The sequence below is a fragment of the Papaver somniferum genome, chromosome 9 (assembly GCF_003573695.1).
Source record: "Papaver somniferum cultivar HN1 chromosome 9, ASM357369v1, whole genome shotgun sequence".
In the NCBI taxonomy this organism is placed as follows: Eukaryota; Viridiplantae; Streptophyta; class Magnoliopsida; order Ranunculales; family Papaveraceae; genus Papaver; species Papaver somniferum.
The window spans coordinates 8,879,674-8,896,639 of NC_039366.1; the positions used below are offsets into that span (position 1 = coordinate 8,879,674).

General features: G+C 36.4%; 2 protein-coding genes across 2 annotated transcripts; both read right to left on the minus strand.

Moving 5' to 3' along the window:
• Positions 1 to 328: 328 nt before the first annotated feature.
• Positions 329 to 5,004, minus strand: LOC113313872. The gene is made up of 8 exons (XM_026562653.1): positions 4,771 to 5,004; positions 3,071 to 3,255; positions 2,138 to 2,216; positions 1,955 to 1,983; positions 1,529 to 1,622; positions 1,299 to 1,334; positions 1,017 to 1,194; positions 329 to 766 (listed from the first exon to the last, which is right to left on the minus strand). The coding sequence occupies exons 2-8, from the start codon at positions 3,103 to 3,105 to the stop codon at positions 639 to 641; spliced, it is 579 nt and encodes a 192-aa protein (XP_026418438.1). The 5' UTR covers positions 3,106 to 3,255; positions 4,771 to 5,004; the 3' UTR covers positions 329 to 638.
• A 131-nt stretch (positions 5,005 to 5,135) lies between these two features.
• On the minus strand, positions 5,136 to 7,076 carry LOC113313871. The gene has a single exon (XM_026562652.1). The coding sequence runs from the start codon at positions 6,834 to 6,836 to the stop codon at positions 5,622 to 5,624; it is 1,215 nt and encodes a 404-aa protein (XP_026418437.1). The 5' UTR covers positions 6,837 to 7,076; the 3' UTR covers positions 5,136 to 5,621.
• Between the last annotated feature and the right edge of the window lie 9,890 nt (positions 7,077 to 16,966).

Here is a 16,966-nt window from a genome sequence, read left to right on the forward strand (position 1 = left end):
GACTGTATCAGAAATTAATTGTGGGCCTGACGGTAAGAAAATAAATTATTTTGGGCCTGCGCCTAAATTCGCTATCCATATATGTTCTGTATTACCGTTGGTGCAGTCCCACCCTTGAAGGCTAAAGCCCATTGGGCATAATATGGCCTTAACTATGATGAAAACAAACCGTCAAAAATGCAACATATGTCGCCACCAACGAGTCAATAGCTACCTACAAAATGCTGTGTTCTCTAAAAATTTCAATAATCCAGAGCATAATAAAAACTAAGTATAAAATATAAAAAATGAAAGCGAGGATGCAAATTTCCGACAAATGAGAGCATATTTAACTAGATGACTGCAAGCAGACTGGACTTTGCAAACCCAAAAAAATCCAGCTAAATTTAGAGAAGACTATCCTTTACAGTACCATTAATGAACAGACTGAAAAAAATGATCTTCTTTTTATTTGCTAATTTTAGTGGCAAGCAGATTAGCAATTGGCGCATTATTAAGCAAGCAGCTTTCACTTGTTTGGGATACTTTCGGTTTCCAGTCGAATTAAATGCTACGTTTCTCTTCAATACTATTTGAGGTTGTGCAGATTCTGGACTTGGACAAGCAACTTCGTCTTTATCAATGCCTGAACTCTTGTCTCAGTTTTCATTACTTTCACTGCCTTCATCAATGGTAGACTCATGAAGTTCAACCTTTGCGTTTACGCTGATATTCATGGGTTGTTCTGCAAATCCGCCAGCTCCGTGTCCACAGATGTTTATAAGGTCTGGGTGCATTTCAATGGATATGTGTCATTTTCTTGTAACCAGTTTCATCATCTACAAAAGGATCAGTAGGGCCACGAGAACCTACTGATTTCTCTAGCAAAAAGATACCACAAAATCGACGATGAACACAAACAAACATATAGCACAACCGTTCCTACACGATAAACAGAAAAGAAATGGTTCCTACACGATAAACAAAAAAGAAATGGTAAAACAAACTCTGCCAGATCAAAAGTTTAAGTTTCTCACCTCCAAGTCCCAGGAATGCTTCTACAGTCTGATATTTTATATTTGATGACTGCAAACCTGTTTCTCGCTTCTTGATCTCAAATTTATTCACTTTCTCAAGCAAAACAAACTTATCTTTATCCCATACACATTCCAGTGTTACAATTTCATCATTCGAGGGATAGTACTCCCTGACGACCTGCACCAATTGAAATAATGTCATAACCTTGACGAAATCCTTAGGGGGAACAGTGGGCAACTTATTATGCTAGAGGATTCACTCAATGGATAAGGTAAAGATACCTCAATTCCTTGTCGATTTAGGTTTACAGAGTGCTCCTTTTGAAAGATAGATGAAATCATATTAAAAGCCGAACAACATCAAGTGGTATCGGCGAACAATGAAGCAGAATGCAAGCATCCAAGCAAACAATAAACATATCTTCCTTCAACTAAAACTGAAAAATCATATCTTCCCTGCAACTAAAACTGCAAAAATAATCATATATCAGGAGATTGGGTATTGTACTTACTTGTTGGACCAGAACCCAAAGGCGTCCAAGAATGGCCAGAATTGTGACGGAGAATCCCATGAAAAAAGATCGAGCAGGTAAAGATGATATCTCACTATAGAATGGTTAAGGAAAACTGATGTAATTGGTTGACTCAATTCCACATCAACACACTGAAAATGCAGCACTTTCTGAATCAAATACAGCTGAAATCCCGTGAGATGAAGAAGTTCTAATTCTAAAAATATAACTTTACTACAAAGTTTGGTTATGTTCTTCTTGAGCTTAATTTATTGTGATACATAGTTTCTTCCCATAAGATGGAAAACCTGACCAAATGTACAGAGTAACCGAAATTTAAACTTTTTATAGATGATAAAATCAACAAAATGTCTCAAAATCAAACAAGACTAAGTTAGCTAAACCTTCTAACAAGTCAGAGGATACATAGCTGCCTTCACCATAGGTTCAACCATCTGCCGTAGTTAACAGACACTATCAGGATACGGTAACTAGATATATGCATATCCATAGGAAAATTTAAAAGCTTCACAAAAGAGTCCCACAAGAAGAGACCCATGAAAATGTAAGGATAAAGGTACCAAAAACAGAAAATCAACAAGAGTCCACCTGCGATAATAAACGTGCAACTCCCAAAAGCCGCTGTTGGTAATTATACTTTTCAGTGTTACATTTTCTCCTCTTTAAACTGAAAGATCACAGCAACAAGTAGGTCAATTATGCAGAGACAACTAGATCAAAACACAGAAACACACACCAAAACAAGGCTGAGATCCGAGAAACTACTTTGTTTTTATAGGTTCGTAGGATTAGAATTTAGAATTGTCAGGATATTTCAGAAAATTGATTCTCACTCAAGTAGTGCCTAACCGCTTAGAAAAACTCACCTTATCCCGTCATGACATCCATGACCACGATTCTAAGAGTTTCAGATTCAGGCCGTGGGTATCAAAATAAAAAAGGCAAGTAAGAACCCCAACACCTGTTAATTTAAAAGCTACAAATTTGATATCAATAATCTTTATCCGAAGTCGATTGAAACTCAGCTGATACACTTTTTCAAGTGGTAGGTTTTGCACCTTTTGAGTCATGAACTATGTGCATTTTAAAGTCGTTCTACTCTCAGATTACATCTAAACAAAACAATCTTCAATCCTAAACAGCGATGAACACTGGCAGCTATATCAGTATCCTAGTTGTTCATTCTCATACACCTGAAGTTCAGTTTTATGCAGGCTTGGATCAGTCTAAATGTTGCACATAAGTTAAATTCCTAATTATGTTGGCATTCACAGAAAAAGGTTTGCAGGCATCATCTCAATTCTGATTGCTCTGGAATCACTTTAACTTGGCGATGGACAATTCAGTCAAATTTTTCAACTTTTACAAGACTTAGCCAGAAGTATTTAGTTTTTATGGAATCAAATAGTTTGTACCAGTGTATTTTCCATAGGAAATTTAGAATTGCTATGTAACAAATGGTGTTGCAAGAATGTGTATATACTATTAAGATTAATACCTAATCACGAAAAACAACTTTACCTTTCAAGAAGATTGACTGCCCTTGATGATTTCATTGATTTGGAACAAGAAATCCCACATCTCCTGTAACCCAGCCGATAACAAAAGTTTCACATCCCTCCTCATCTTCATGATATATTGAAAGTAGAAACATCTTCTATGAATTCAGTCTTTGTTCCAAATCCACATTTTCTGAATCCAACAAGCTGAAGAGACAAACAACAGAACGCCAAATGTTGAAGATACAAAACATCAAAGTTCAAACAAAGATAAAGAAGCACAACTCTCATAATTGAAGATGTAGGTTGGATCACCACCTTCTTTGTCAACTAGATCTAAGTCTAACAGAAAAAGTTGCTCATCTGCAGAGGTGGGAGACTCTCCACAAAGAAATGTAAAATTCACAAAGTCAAACTAAGGAGATTGAACTATCAAAGGTTACTCTGAAAAAAATGATCCCATACCATATATATAGAAAAGTTACAGAGCCAACCTTATTTGTAATGAACAACCGACTTCTTCTCTAACCAGATGACGAAACTGTTTCCCTTTCGATTGAATAATCAAAAGTATTTAAGCAAATAGCAAGGATACAGATTCTTAATCTTTGTCAGTTAGAAAGTTCAACTTAGGAGATAGCTAGAGCATCCCCAACAGCAGGATGTTTCAAGATTGTCAACTTCAAGCAAAAACAGGATCTTCCTTGGAAGAAAAATGCCTACCAAGAATAATAGCATCTTGTTCAATTCATTCCTCATAGTCTAGATTAGCAGTTCTTCAGTTTTTCCTTCAGGAAAGGTTTTTGGTTCAGGACATGGACAAGACCCATCAATAAGTCGCTTAAGATGGTAACTATGAAGAAGAGACCTGAACTGTGTTCTCCAAATATGATAGTCAGAATCAGAGTTCAATCGCTAGCAGCTATATGAACAGATGAGTTTGGCAGTTTTCCACTGGGTGCCTGTTTACTTGCAGGTGAGATTGGCAGTCTTCCACTGGGTGTCAGTTTGCTTCCTTTACCCTTTGTTCTTGACCTTGAAGACCTCATATCTAATTTTACTGAAGCACCAAGTTTCTTCACCACAGGTCTGCACTAGCTTGACCTTCACTGCTCCGTGGCATTCAGAGGATAAAAGGATCTATTGAGACTAAACATGCACATGTGAAATTGAAAAGAAGTGTGGCCCTATTCGTGCTTAAGAACACTAGAGATTCTAGTCTACGGGGGAATGACTGGTTTGGAAACAGGCTCTAATTATCTAATTAACCTGCACTGACTAGAAAATAGTTGAGACTACATATACACCAAAATGAATGGCTAGAGCTCAAAAACACGGAAACCCTAGTCCTATAGGAGAATGAAACTGGTATCTATGTAATTACAAGTAATGGTAAATTGGTAACTGTAACTGCAATAGTAAATGACTCCAAGTAACCTAACGAATTCTTGTTTTGTAGGAAAAAACCCTGGTGATGGCTCCTTCAGTAATGCAATTGAATTGGGGTTTATATGTTACATTTTTTGTTTTTCCCTAAATTCAAAATTCAACTTCGTGTCACCAATTTCAGAAGCAACTAACATAACCTAATAACAGATTTGGTGGATCACAAACTAAAATCACAACCATAGAATACAACCATAGAATCATCAAAGAAGAAGATACGTAAACAAAATTAAACATAGTAATAAGAGATTCAATAGTTTAGAGCCGAAATTTTACCTGATTATGATGGGGATCTGGCCTGAAATTTAAGCCGAGTAGCCGGTCTGTTCCAGAACCTGTTCCGCCGGAGCCTATATTTCTGCTGGATTTCAGATTTTTGGTGGCAATCATTGCCCTTGTAATATTACAAAGTTACAAGGTTTGGAAATGCTGTGCAGTACACAAATTGCCGCATGGCTGTTGATTACATAGACTTAAACTTGGTCCAGATATCATTAGACCATCTGTAAGTTCAAAGAGACGAAAAACTCCTGAAACTTCTAGATACAGAAAATTTCAGGTCTAAACAAAATAGATGTAAGATATTCTCCAACGAAGCAATCAAATGTTTCTCAATCTTTTAGTCATGGTGTAACTTTTGCTATTACAATGTTTCTTCTCCATTTCAACAAAACAAAGTTAAGGAGATTGTGGTTAACAGTACATCTTAAAATTGCAAAGGAACTCTAAAATATAGAAAGATGTATAAAAGGGTAACCCCATTCTATTTGTTTTTAAGCAGCGAAATGGTAACCCCATCCCTATTGTTTTCAAGCAGCAAAATTTTTACCCTGTACTCGAGCTTCAGATTTGAGGCACATACAGTAGCTAGAGCATCACAAACAGCCTTGTAAGTTTCAAAATCGCCAACTTCAATCAAAACAGGATTAGTCATAGAAGAAAAATACCAACCAAGAATAATAGCATCATGTTCAATCCATTCCTCATAGGCTGGACTAGTAGTTTTTACATCAGGAAAGGTTGCTGAAGGACACGGCTGAGACCCATCTATAATTTGCTTGAGACAGTAACCATGAAGAAGAGGATTTAACTGTGTTCACCAAATATGAAAGCTAGAATCAGAGAGCTCAATTGCTAGCAGCTATATGAACAGGTGAGTTTGGCAGTGTTCCATTCGGTGTCTGTACGCTTGCGGATGAGTGTGGCAGTCTACTGTCAGGTGTCTGTTTGATTGCTTTACCCTTTGTTCTTGACCTTGAAGAGCTTAACGAACCTTCAACTTGCCATTCCCAAACAACCTTGGACTCACCCCTCACCAGCTTTGGGTACTGATCCAAACGAGAATCTTCTTGGACCAACTCCTCAACCTTTTTCCATAATTGTGAATCCTTCCTTTCCCTTGGCAACAACAGATGATCTCGTAACAAAGACGCAACAACCCAGGGTTCACCTTCACCAGTAAAAGCATTCTTTGCCATCACCGCTTTCTCTTCAAGAATGTCACAAATCTGCTCGTAAAGCTCTTCACCTCTACTTGACAGATACCGCCTCCGACGAATTTTCCGAAGTAAACAAACAAAACTAGTTATCAATCCTCCAATGAAAGCACAGAGTGGCACTAGATAGAATGCATTCTTGATGACCCAATGACGCACATAGCAAGATAGTGGCTTATAATGTTCCACCAATGTGTCTGGACACTTCATTTCTTTAACCCTACCCTGCAAATTTTTCCTTGTTTCTAACAACCTACCAACCGATTCCATTGCCTTCTGTTTCGTAAGCACATAAGAGTCATCATTCTTCAATCCGAACTTCCTTTTCAACTCTTGTTTATCCTCAATTTCCTTAAAAACTTGCGCCTCCTGAACCCAAACTTCCCCAATCCCATCACACAAAGACCCAACAGCCGATTCACAAACACGAACCTCAATCCATTTAGAAAGCTCCTTAGCTATTTGATTAATCTTCCCATCTTCAACACATAACCTTCCCTGCTTCTTATACCCACTAACACATTCCAAATTACCATCAACACATTCTCCATTCTCCGGACAGGGCTCGCAATAGAAATCATCAGATAATAAAGAATAATCATCTGATACTACTCTATCAATACTATCACAATAGGGTTTAGGTTGGCGATTGAAATTGGTGGCAATGTAATTACAGGTAACAGCTACTGTGATTGCAATAGTAATGACTCCAAGTAAATTTATGATTTCTTGTTTTGTAGGAAAAAACCCTGGTGATGGCTCTTTCAGTAATGGAATCGAAGGAGAATTGGGTTTTGTATGTTTCGATTTTAGGCGTTTCTTTGGAGTTGAATAAGGAGATGACATTGTAAAATCAAAATTTAGGGCAACAGTTGGGGTTTTTCTTCCGTAAAATTGAATTGAAACTTGTAATTACAAAATTTGAATGATTCAAAGGAAAGTCTACATACCCGTGTGTGATTTTTGATCGGAATACACTGATTTGAGGCCGGAAATTCAGTAAATCCCGCGAAGAAGAAACAGTATGAGTAGCTCAGAGAGAAAGAGGCGAGAGGAAAAAGAAGGCTCCAGATTTGTGAAGGCATGACTATTTTGAAGTAATATATTGGGCTGGGCTGTAAATGGAAAGAGGTCGGCGTTTTTTCTACGCTTGACGTGTCGGATTTTAGTAACCGACCATACTAATTTGTATCTCCTGCTTGGGAGACTTTTTTTATTTTCTCTGTTTACGATTTTTGTTAAAGGGAGAGCAAAATAGTATTCGAGGAGAGCAAGAAAAATCGTACTTTACTTGGTAATTAGGATCGATTTAATATAATGGAATTGAAGGAGAATTAGGGTATTTATGTTTCAATTTTAGGGGTTTCTTTGGTGTTGAATAAGAAGAAGATATTGTAAAATCAAAACTTTGGAAAGAATTGGGTTCTTCTTGTTAAGTAAAATTGAGATTAAACTTCTATTTACAAAATCTAAAAGATAAAAAGAATAATCTACTTAGATTTTGAATGATATAGGGAGCCCGACGTTTTTTCTAAGCTTGATAAGTCGGTTTATAATAACGGACAATACTAACTCGTCTGATTTTGTGTGGAAGCGAAAAAATGGAAATAAAATCTAAAACGGGAAAAAGTATTTTTAAAACAATGAGCAGTAGAAGTTACACACCAACAATAAACGCCATGACCAATCAACTAATTATTTGTGGTTTCCAATTAAATTTATATAATCTAACGGAACTCGGGTTGAGATATTTTTTTCCTAGTTTCTCAATAATGGAATCTTCCATAACAATGAACTATAATATTTAATTGGCTTAATTAGGGGTTTGTAACTTGATAGTTTGTGGGTTTTTTTTTAATGATAAAGAGGGATTAATGAAGAAGGAGACAACTAAATATGTTAACGGTTAGTCAAAGTCAATTTGAAATTTTTGGATGATACATAGGAAAAACTAGAATTGACAAATACTTGATTTTAGAAATTGTAAAGAGGATAGGAAGCAGGAAATATGGGGATGAGAAACAGGGAAAACCTACAATAATACCCAGTCCTGCAACTTTTAAGAAATAATCTTTTAATGGATGAAAGACAATCCCATAATTCTTACAAAGTCCGCTAAGAACAAAGCATAAGAAACAAAGAAAACAAAGAAACGACTACTCATCTGCCCATGGAAAAATTATCACCCAAAACATACGCAATTTCATTCTTTATTACTCATAAACTTTTCCTACCCAAAGGTTTGCTAAGATCTTACTTTACATCTCCATATCTAGAGAAGAAACCATGGATAAAAGGGTTTTAATTTATTTTTTTCAAAAAACACTACTCCGTCAGTCATATAGTTTAGATGCCAAAATAGGGATTTCTTTTGTCCTAAATATTTGCTAGAATTCATATTTTTCCACTTTTAATCCTAATCTACCCCTCTATTGGAATCAGGCCCTAAAATAAAAAATTATGTAGTTATATTTTCTTGACATGATCTTAAATACTCTAAATATATATCATATATTCTCTTGACACGATTTTATCTGTTTTGGATTGTTGAAGTAAACAACAAAAAATTAGACATCTAAAAACTAGGAACCTTACTAACACACGGTAATTGTGGTAAAAAGATACTCTCTTTGCATTTCTTAATCTTTGTGCAAAATATTTACATGTCAAAATTAGATTTTGCACAAAGATTAAGAAATGTGAAGAGAGTAATTTCTTTTCCACAATTACCATTGGCTACTATTTAAGGTTTCTAGTTTTTAGGTGTCTAGTTTTTTATTCTTTACTTGAACAATTCAAAACAAATAAAATCGAGTCAAAAGAATAAAAGACAGAGAGTTTTTAAGATTGTGTCAAAAAAATAAAATTACACAATTCTCCATCTTAGGACCTAATTATGTCGGGATAAATTAGGATAATAACATAAAAAAATATGAAATCCAAAAGATAATTTATGACAAAAAAATCTTCTATTTTAGCATGTAAACTAGGACGAAGGGAGTAAAAGATGTAAGCATATCCCATATGGTGTCACCTTCTATTTTGTAGCACTTTCACTCGAGATCTTTGTCTTTATCAACTGTAATCTCAATTTGAACGGCACAAGTATCATTCACAATATACATATCCTTTAGCAGAGTCATAGAGTTCACTAAGATGCATGAAATATTCGCAACTGGTGCTGTTCGACCTTGCGTTCAATTTGGATGTCATTCCTGCAGAATCATGGAATACCATAAGTTAAAAGAATGTGAAAAAAATGCAACAAATGTATATAACAATTGTGATTTTGTGGTAGCACAATTGCGCACAATTACCATCTCTTACTGTGTTATTGGGATCAGTTTGACTTGTAACTGTTAAATTGAAATCCGTATCGACTGATTTTGTCAGATCCAAAGGGTACAGGTGCATAGTTAAATAGTCATGCACTTTGTCCTCTCCATTTAAACAAATGCATGCTTGCCTAATAAGTGAAAAGGTTCGAGGCTTAATCAAAAGCAAAAGAAATTATGATGAAACTAAATTAATAGATTTGTTTAGATGATCCGATAGTCATACCATTTGAAACCACCAACAGAGAAAACATCAGATCCATGTTCTTCATAAGCTTTTAACTTTGAAAAGCGTACAAAATTGAATTTAGAAAATGAAGTAAGCTCTTCCATTTCATTTGCCATTTCTAAAAGTATAATTGTGTTATAGCAAGGGAAGTTCAATACAAGGCTACCTTTATAAGCATAATGGAAGGAAACTAGAGAGACGTCTAGAGATTGATGGTTAGAATTCTAGGCAGAGCTTGGTCATCGATGACAAAACATTTATGAGCACATTCTACAAGACTTCAACACTGAATATAGGATATATGCGATGTAGGGAAACAATGATTTCCTAAATTAGGTCAACTTCCATAAATATGGAATACCTAAATTGACCATAGTTTCCTAGTTGAAGATGGTTTCCTAGACCAAGGGGCTAATACTTGGGAACCAAGTTTCTGACTCCTATATAAGGAGGTTTAGGCTAAGTGTTTTAGTCATGGAATCCTCAATATACTCATAGAGATGTGAGAGATGCATCCCACCTATTGAGGTGATTATGTGAGAGACCTAATGGTGGAAGGAGTACATCATTATGGTGCTTATGGGATACTTATCAATGTTGGAGATATGTCGTTATGGAGTATTTATATGGAGATGTTGGTAAGACATCTTGTTGAGGAGAGATCATCTTGGTGGTGCTGGATTAGATTATTGGTGTTGAGCTAAAGGCGTCCATGGTAATCTATATCAGGGTGTGCCGAGAAGATCATCTTGTTGTGGTAGATAATGTGGTAAACGTTATCTCGTATGGGTGAAGACACTACTTTGGATCTTATAGGGTGCTTGTGAGAGTTCTTGTGTTCGGTCACGTTGTGGTGAGTTGATGGGTTGATACAATCAATTAGTTACGTAATTCTCACTGGTGATTCTATAATGAATAAAGAGGTCGTAGCCGTTTGGTGGATGTAGACAATATTCACCCATCGTGTATATTGTTGAACCACGTTAAATCTGTGAGTATTTTATTTCTTGTTGCTTTGTTTATGGCTTGCATCTATGTGGTTCTCTATCTCTTCTTCTTATCCTAGATCGTAGTAAGGTTCATGGAGCAATCCGAGAGATCAAGTGTTTCTTGTTAGCTAATATATTTCTGCAAGATTAGCACGTAGATGGATCTGAACCCCAACAATTGGTATCAGAGCGACCCAATTGACCCAACAATTGGTATCACATCTTTAGGTTGGATAGAAGATTTGAAGAGAGAAGTTTTGGGTTTTCAGTAGCAGAAAATTTTGAAGACAAAGGATTTGGTTTCATCAAGTATGTGAGGATTTGATGTTACAGCTTCCGAAGATGGAGAGTTTGATGTTATCAAGTATGTGTATGATTTGATTTAATCAGTTTTGGGAACAAAGCAAAGTAAAGCGTACTTCTGAAGGAATGAGATTATATCAGGTAATCTACATTCGGTATGGTCAAGATGTATGTAGTCTTGATGTTTATGGTGCTCTACATTGGAGATTTGGCATTGATTCTTATTGGAGCATAAACCCTATGCATGACTTCAAGCAAGTTTATTTATTCTCTATACTTCGTACTATATTCTTGTGAACTGTTTGAAAGACCTACGTAGATTTGGTTTTCAATTAATCGGTATTTTCTAGGAAAGACACAAGAAGGCAAGAGTATCGTAGTTGAGATACAAATATTGGTTCGTATGTTTGTGGAAGTAAAAATGAAATATAAGCATGTCAAAGTCTCACTATTGGTCCATACCATGGGAAACAATAATTTGGTTATCAATCGTCATCAATTAGATCATGTTGCTGATTTTCATTAAGATGAAGTAGAAGAATACGAAGATGAATTCATACTCGTTCTGCCTTAGTTGTTTGTTACAATAAGGATTTTGGGAAATATCGTAGTAGGTTTCGTTTTGGAAGTATTTTCCGTTGGCCAGGATTTGATACGTTCCATAAGTGAAGAGTTTGATTCTCAATCTTAGTATTTGAAGCATGTGGATACAAATAAGTTGCAGGACATGGACCGTTGGATGCGATGTGATATTGGTTGTGGTGGAGCTATGGTTTCTTATTATTGTATAAGATTCGGTTTATCGACAAAGTTTGTAGGGTTTGTTTGTCTGTGTTGAGTATGGTATTGTCTCGGGTAAAGCAATGTTTTCTGGAGTTTCTCTCGTACTGTTTCCGATATAGAAGCTAGATAGTTTGTGATCTTTTGATTATTGTCGATGACGTTCAGTCGAAGATTTGTGTTTGGTTTACACCATTTGAAGTCGATCGGGGATAGTTGAAGTGAAAGACCGTTGTGAGAAACAGGTTGGTCTATTTGTGTTGCGGATAAATTCCTACTTTGGTGAAGACCCATTGTGAGGAATTAAAAAGGTATCGCTTGGACACTTCAAGAGTTTAAAGAATAAAGATACAGTACTGCAGATATTTTGTGGTGGTGTGGCTATGGAAGTTAGCGCATACTACAAGGAGAGAAAACACGGTGCATGAATTTGAGAGGGCTACAATTTCGGCGTGTTTTTCCGTCAACCTTTATTATCCATTGGCTATTTTATTTTCTGATTATCAGTGTGAGACTTTCTGTTGGAGAGGGATACATTATAGAAATGGTAACATTTGGTGGTTTGCTCGTCTGCTACAGTTATTAAAGTTGATTTCAATAGTGACAGAGACTGTAGAGATGAAGGTAGAAATTTCTATTGAGAAATTCGGTTCAGCAACGATATAGTTTCCGTCAAGTTATTTTCTCTACATTGTTTGAGAAGATAAACACACAACAACGTCTTGAATTGCTTGGAGCTTGAGGAAGTTACCAAAGGTTTCAGATTATGGCTGTGTGTGATTGGGTCTTTGTGTGAAGGACGGATTATCAGATTTCAAACGTTGGTGTATGTTTTGGAGCAAGATTGGTAAAGGGATATGCACAAGGAAGATTGTGTGAATTTATGTATTGCTACAACGGTAACAATGAATTCTTCGACGTTAGTCACAGTGCTATCAAAGTCTTATTATGTTGTGGTTTGACTGTCATGAAGTCGAAACTACATGCTTGCTAAGAAATTGATAATAGACTATCTTGACAATTATGTTAAAGCCCGTAAAAAGGACATTGTTGTCAAAGCCAATTGAGGTTGTTGAAGTGGTGAAGGTGATTGGTGTGTCAGCTATCGAAGAATCTGTGAATCTGAGAACGCTTTTTGTTATGTATACATTAGTTGAAGGTATGATGAGCTTTTTGAATGAGTAAAACTCAATTGGGGAAATATGGTTCTAGAATCATGATCCAATCGGAGATAGGATCGTAAAGAAATATTCATAAGAGATGAACTCGAGATTGGCACGCAGTGGCAATGATCCATCGATTGGTTGTATTTGGTGCGAAGTTAGAGTCATACTCAATATGCTTTGGTACATATAAGATGGTTAGTTTCTTGGGAGGTAACATGAAGGTTGGTCCATGACAAGCTAACGCAGTGTTTCTCGTTAACTCGCTTTGGAGAACATGCTCATGGAAAAGAGAAAGTATGTGATCAGTTGTTTAAATAAGCAATCGACTCGGCTGGAGTTTAGAGACGGAGATGAATATTATGGTTCTGCTAAGGTAATACTTAGGCAGACACATGGAGGCTACTGTGGTAGTTTCATTTGCTTATCAAGTAGTTATGGATGTCAACCCTAACGGATGTGGTGCGTAACTTGGAGTTAGTGGCTTAGAAGAGCGGAACATTGACTCAGGTGGAGCAAGGAAAGCCAAGACGGAGTTGTGTTCGTATTATAGAACAAGTTCAAAGGTGGCGAAGGCTCATGGGCGCATAATGACCGTAACTAAGTTCAATGGAAGCAATGGATAATAATGTTATATGGTCTAATTGAGTTGGCATGAAATACACCTAGAATGATGCCAATCAATGTGGATTTGTGAACATAAAGGAGTAAGGTGTATTTTCTCAAGATGTTGCATAACGGATGATCATATGATGTTGATTTGTAGAGATGGTCAGATTTTTCGCCGTGGTGGAAATTTGTACAATCACCAGTAGGTTGGATTGTTAAGTATAAGTTGGTGATGTTCAAGTTTGGTTTGCTCTCTTCTGGTGGAGGTTCTACGGAACAATTTGGGTGAACTATATTTTCGGTTTGATTCCTATTGAGGATATGTAGGCAACCAGTGATAGTGCAATCGATTTTCAGAAGATGGAGGGATAACAAGTTGATTGTCTCATGCATGAATGCATGATCTGAGGTGGAGAATTGTAGGGAAATAATAGTTTCCTAAATTAGGTTAACTTCCATAAATATGGAATACCTAAATTGACCATGGTTTCCTAGTTGGAGATGGTTTCCTAAACCAAGGGGGCTAATACTTGGGACCAAGTTTGTGACTCCTATATAAGGAGGTCTAGGCTAAGTGTTTTAGTCATGGAATCCTCAATGTAAATCTCGTAGATATGTGAGGGATTCATCCCACCTATTGAGGTGGTTATGTGAGAAACCTAATGGCGGAAGGAGTACACCATTATTGTGCTTATGGGATACTTATCGATGTTGGAAGATATGTCGTTATGGAGTATTCATATGGAGATGTTTGTAAGACATCTTGTTAAGGAGAAGATCATCTTGGTGGTGCTGGATTAGATTATTGGTGTTGAGTTAAAGGTGTCCATCGTAATCTATGTCATGGTGTGCAGAGAAGATCATCTCGTTGTGGTAGATAATGTAGTTAATATTATCTCGCATGGGTGAAGACACTACTTTGGATCTTATAGGGTGCTTGTGAGAATTCTTGTGTTCGGTCACATTGTGGTGAGTCGATGATTGATTTAGTCAATCAGTTGTGTAATTCTCAGTGATGATTCTATAATGAATAAAGAGGTCGTAGCCGTTTGGTGGATGTAGACAAATACACACATTGTATATGTTGTTGAACCACGTTAAATCTATGATTACTTTACTACTTGTTGCTTTGTTTATGGCTTGCATCTATGTGGTTCTCTTTCTCTTCTTCTTATCCTAGATCATAGTAAGGTTCATGGAGAAATCAAAGAGATCAAGTGTTTCTTGTTAGTTAATATGTTTCCGCAAGATTAGCACGTAGATGGCTTTGAACCCCAACAATTGGTATCAGAGCGATCCAATTGTCCCAACAATTGGTATCAGAGATTTAGGTTGGATAGAAGATTTGAAGAGAGAAGTTTTGGGTTTTATGGATTGGAAGAAAATTTTGAAAACGAAGGATATGGTTTCATCAAGTATGTGAGGATTTGATGTTACAACTTCCGAAGATGCAGAGTTTGGTGTTATCAAGTATGTGTAGGATTTTATTTCATCAATTTTGGGAACAGAGCAAAGTAAAGTGTACTTCTGAAGGAATGGGATTATATCAGGTAATCTGCATTCGATGTGGTCAAGATGTATGGTCTTGATGTTTTGGTGATCTAGATTGGAGATTTGATATGGACACTTATTGGAGTGTAAACCCTATGCATGGCTTCAAGTAAGTTTACTTATTCTCTATACTTCGTACCATATTCTTGTGAATAGTTTGAAAGACCCACGTAGATTGTTTTTCAATTAATTGGTGTTTGCTTGGAAAGAAACAAGAAAGCAAGAGTATCGTTGTTGAGAAACAAATATTTGTTTGTATGTTGGTGGAAGTAAAGATGAAATATAAGCATGTCAAAGTCTCATTATTGGTCCATACCAAAGGAAACAATAATTTAGTTATCAATCGTCGTCAATTAGATCATGTTGCTGATTTTCATTAAGATGAAGTTGAAGAATACGAAGATGAATTCATACTCGTTCTGCCTTAGTTGTTTGTTACAATAAGGATTTTGGGAAATATCGTAGTAGGTTTTGTTTTGGAAGTATTGTCTGTTGGCCAGGATTTGATACGTTCCATAAGTGAAGAGTTTGATTCTCAATCTTAGTATTTGAAGCATGTGGATACAAATAAGTTGCAAGACATGGACCGTTGGATGCGATGTGATATTGGTTGTGGTGGAGCTATGGTTTCTTATTATTGTATAAGATTCAGTTTGTCGACAAAGTTTGTAGGGTTTGTTTGTCTGTGTTGAGTATGGCATTGTGTCGGGTAAAGCAATGTTTTCTTGAGTTTCTCTCGTACTGTTTCCGATGTAGAAGCTAGATAGTTTGTGATATTTTGATTCTTGTCGATGATGTTCTATCGAAGAGTTGTTTTGTTATACACCATTTGAAGTCGAACAGGGCTAGTAGAAGTGAGAAACAGGTTGGTCTATTTGTGTTGCGGATACGTTCCTATTTTGGTGAAGACCCGTTGTGAGGAATTAAAAAAGTATCGCTTGGACACTTCAAGAGTTTAAAAATAAAGATACAATACTACAATGTGTATGGTGGTATGGCTACAAGCTAGCGTATATTACTTAGGAGAAAACACAACGCATGAATTTGAGAGGGCTACAATTTCGGCGTGTTTTTCCATCAACCTTTTGTTATCCATTGGCTATTTGGTTTCTTGAAGATCAGTGTGAGACTTTCTGTTGGAGAGAGATATATTATAGCAATTGTAATATTTGGTGGTTTGATCCTCTGCTACAGTTATTAAAATTGACTTCAATAGCCTGTAGAGATAAAGGTAGAAATTTCTATTGAGAAATTTGGTTCAGCAACGATTTAGTTTCCGTCAAGTTATTTTCTCTACATTGTTTGAGAAGATAAACACAACAGCGTCTTGAATTTCTTGGAGCTTGAGGAAGTTACCAAAGGTTTGAGATTATGGTTGTGTGTGATTGGGTCTTTGTCTGTAGGACGGATTATCATATTTCGAACGGTGGTGTATGTTTGGAGCAAGATTGGGAAAAATATATGCACAAGGAAGAATGTGTGACTTTATGTATTGTTACAACGGTTGAATCTTCGACGTTAGTCACAGTGCTGTCCAAGTCTTACTATGTTGTGGTTTGACTGTCGCGAAGTCGAAACTACATGCTTGCTATGAAATTGATAAAAGACTATCTTGACAATTATGTTAAATCCCATAAAAGGGACATTGTTGTCAAAGCCCGTTGAGGTTGCTGAAGTGGTGAAGATGATTGGTGTGTCAGCTGTCGAAGTCTTTGTGAAGCTATACACGTGTTTCGTATGTATGCATTGGTCGAAGATATGATGAGCTTTTTGAAGGAGTAAAACTCAATTGGGGAAATATGGTTGTAGAATCACGAACCAATCGGAGATAGGCTCGTAAAGCAAGATTCATAAGAGATGAACTCGATATTCGTACTTGGTGGCAATGATCCATCGATTGGTTGTATTTGGTGCGAAGTTAGAGTCATGCTCAATATGCTTTGGTACGTACAATATGGTTAGTTTCTTGGAAGATAACATGAAGGTTGGTTTATGATAAACTAACGAAAGGTTTCTC

Excerpts from the sequence above, each read along its gene's own strand:
- LOC113313872 (XM_026562653.1), bottom strand. The coding sequence starts at position 3,105 with ATGAAATCATCAAGGGCAGTCAATCTTCTTGAAAG. Across the intron at positions 1,335-1,528 it reads TTTGGGTTCTGGTCCAACAA|GAGCACTCTGTAAACCTAAA; the intron begins GTAAGTACAATA and ends ATCTTTCAAAAG. Across the intron at positions 1,195-1,298 it reads TAAATCGACAAGGAATTGAG|GTCGTCAGGGAGTACTATCC; the intron begins GTATCTTTACCT and ends CAATTGGTGCAG.
- LOC113313871 (XM_026562652.1), bottom strand. The coding sequence starts at position 6,836 with ATGTCATCTCCTTATTCAACTCCAAAGAAACGCCTAAAATCGAAACAT.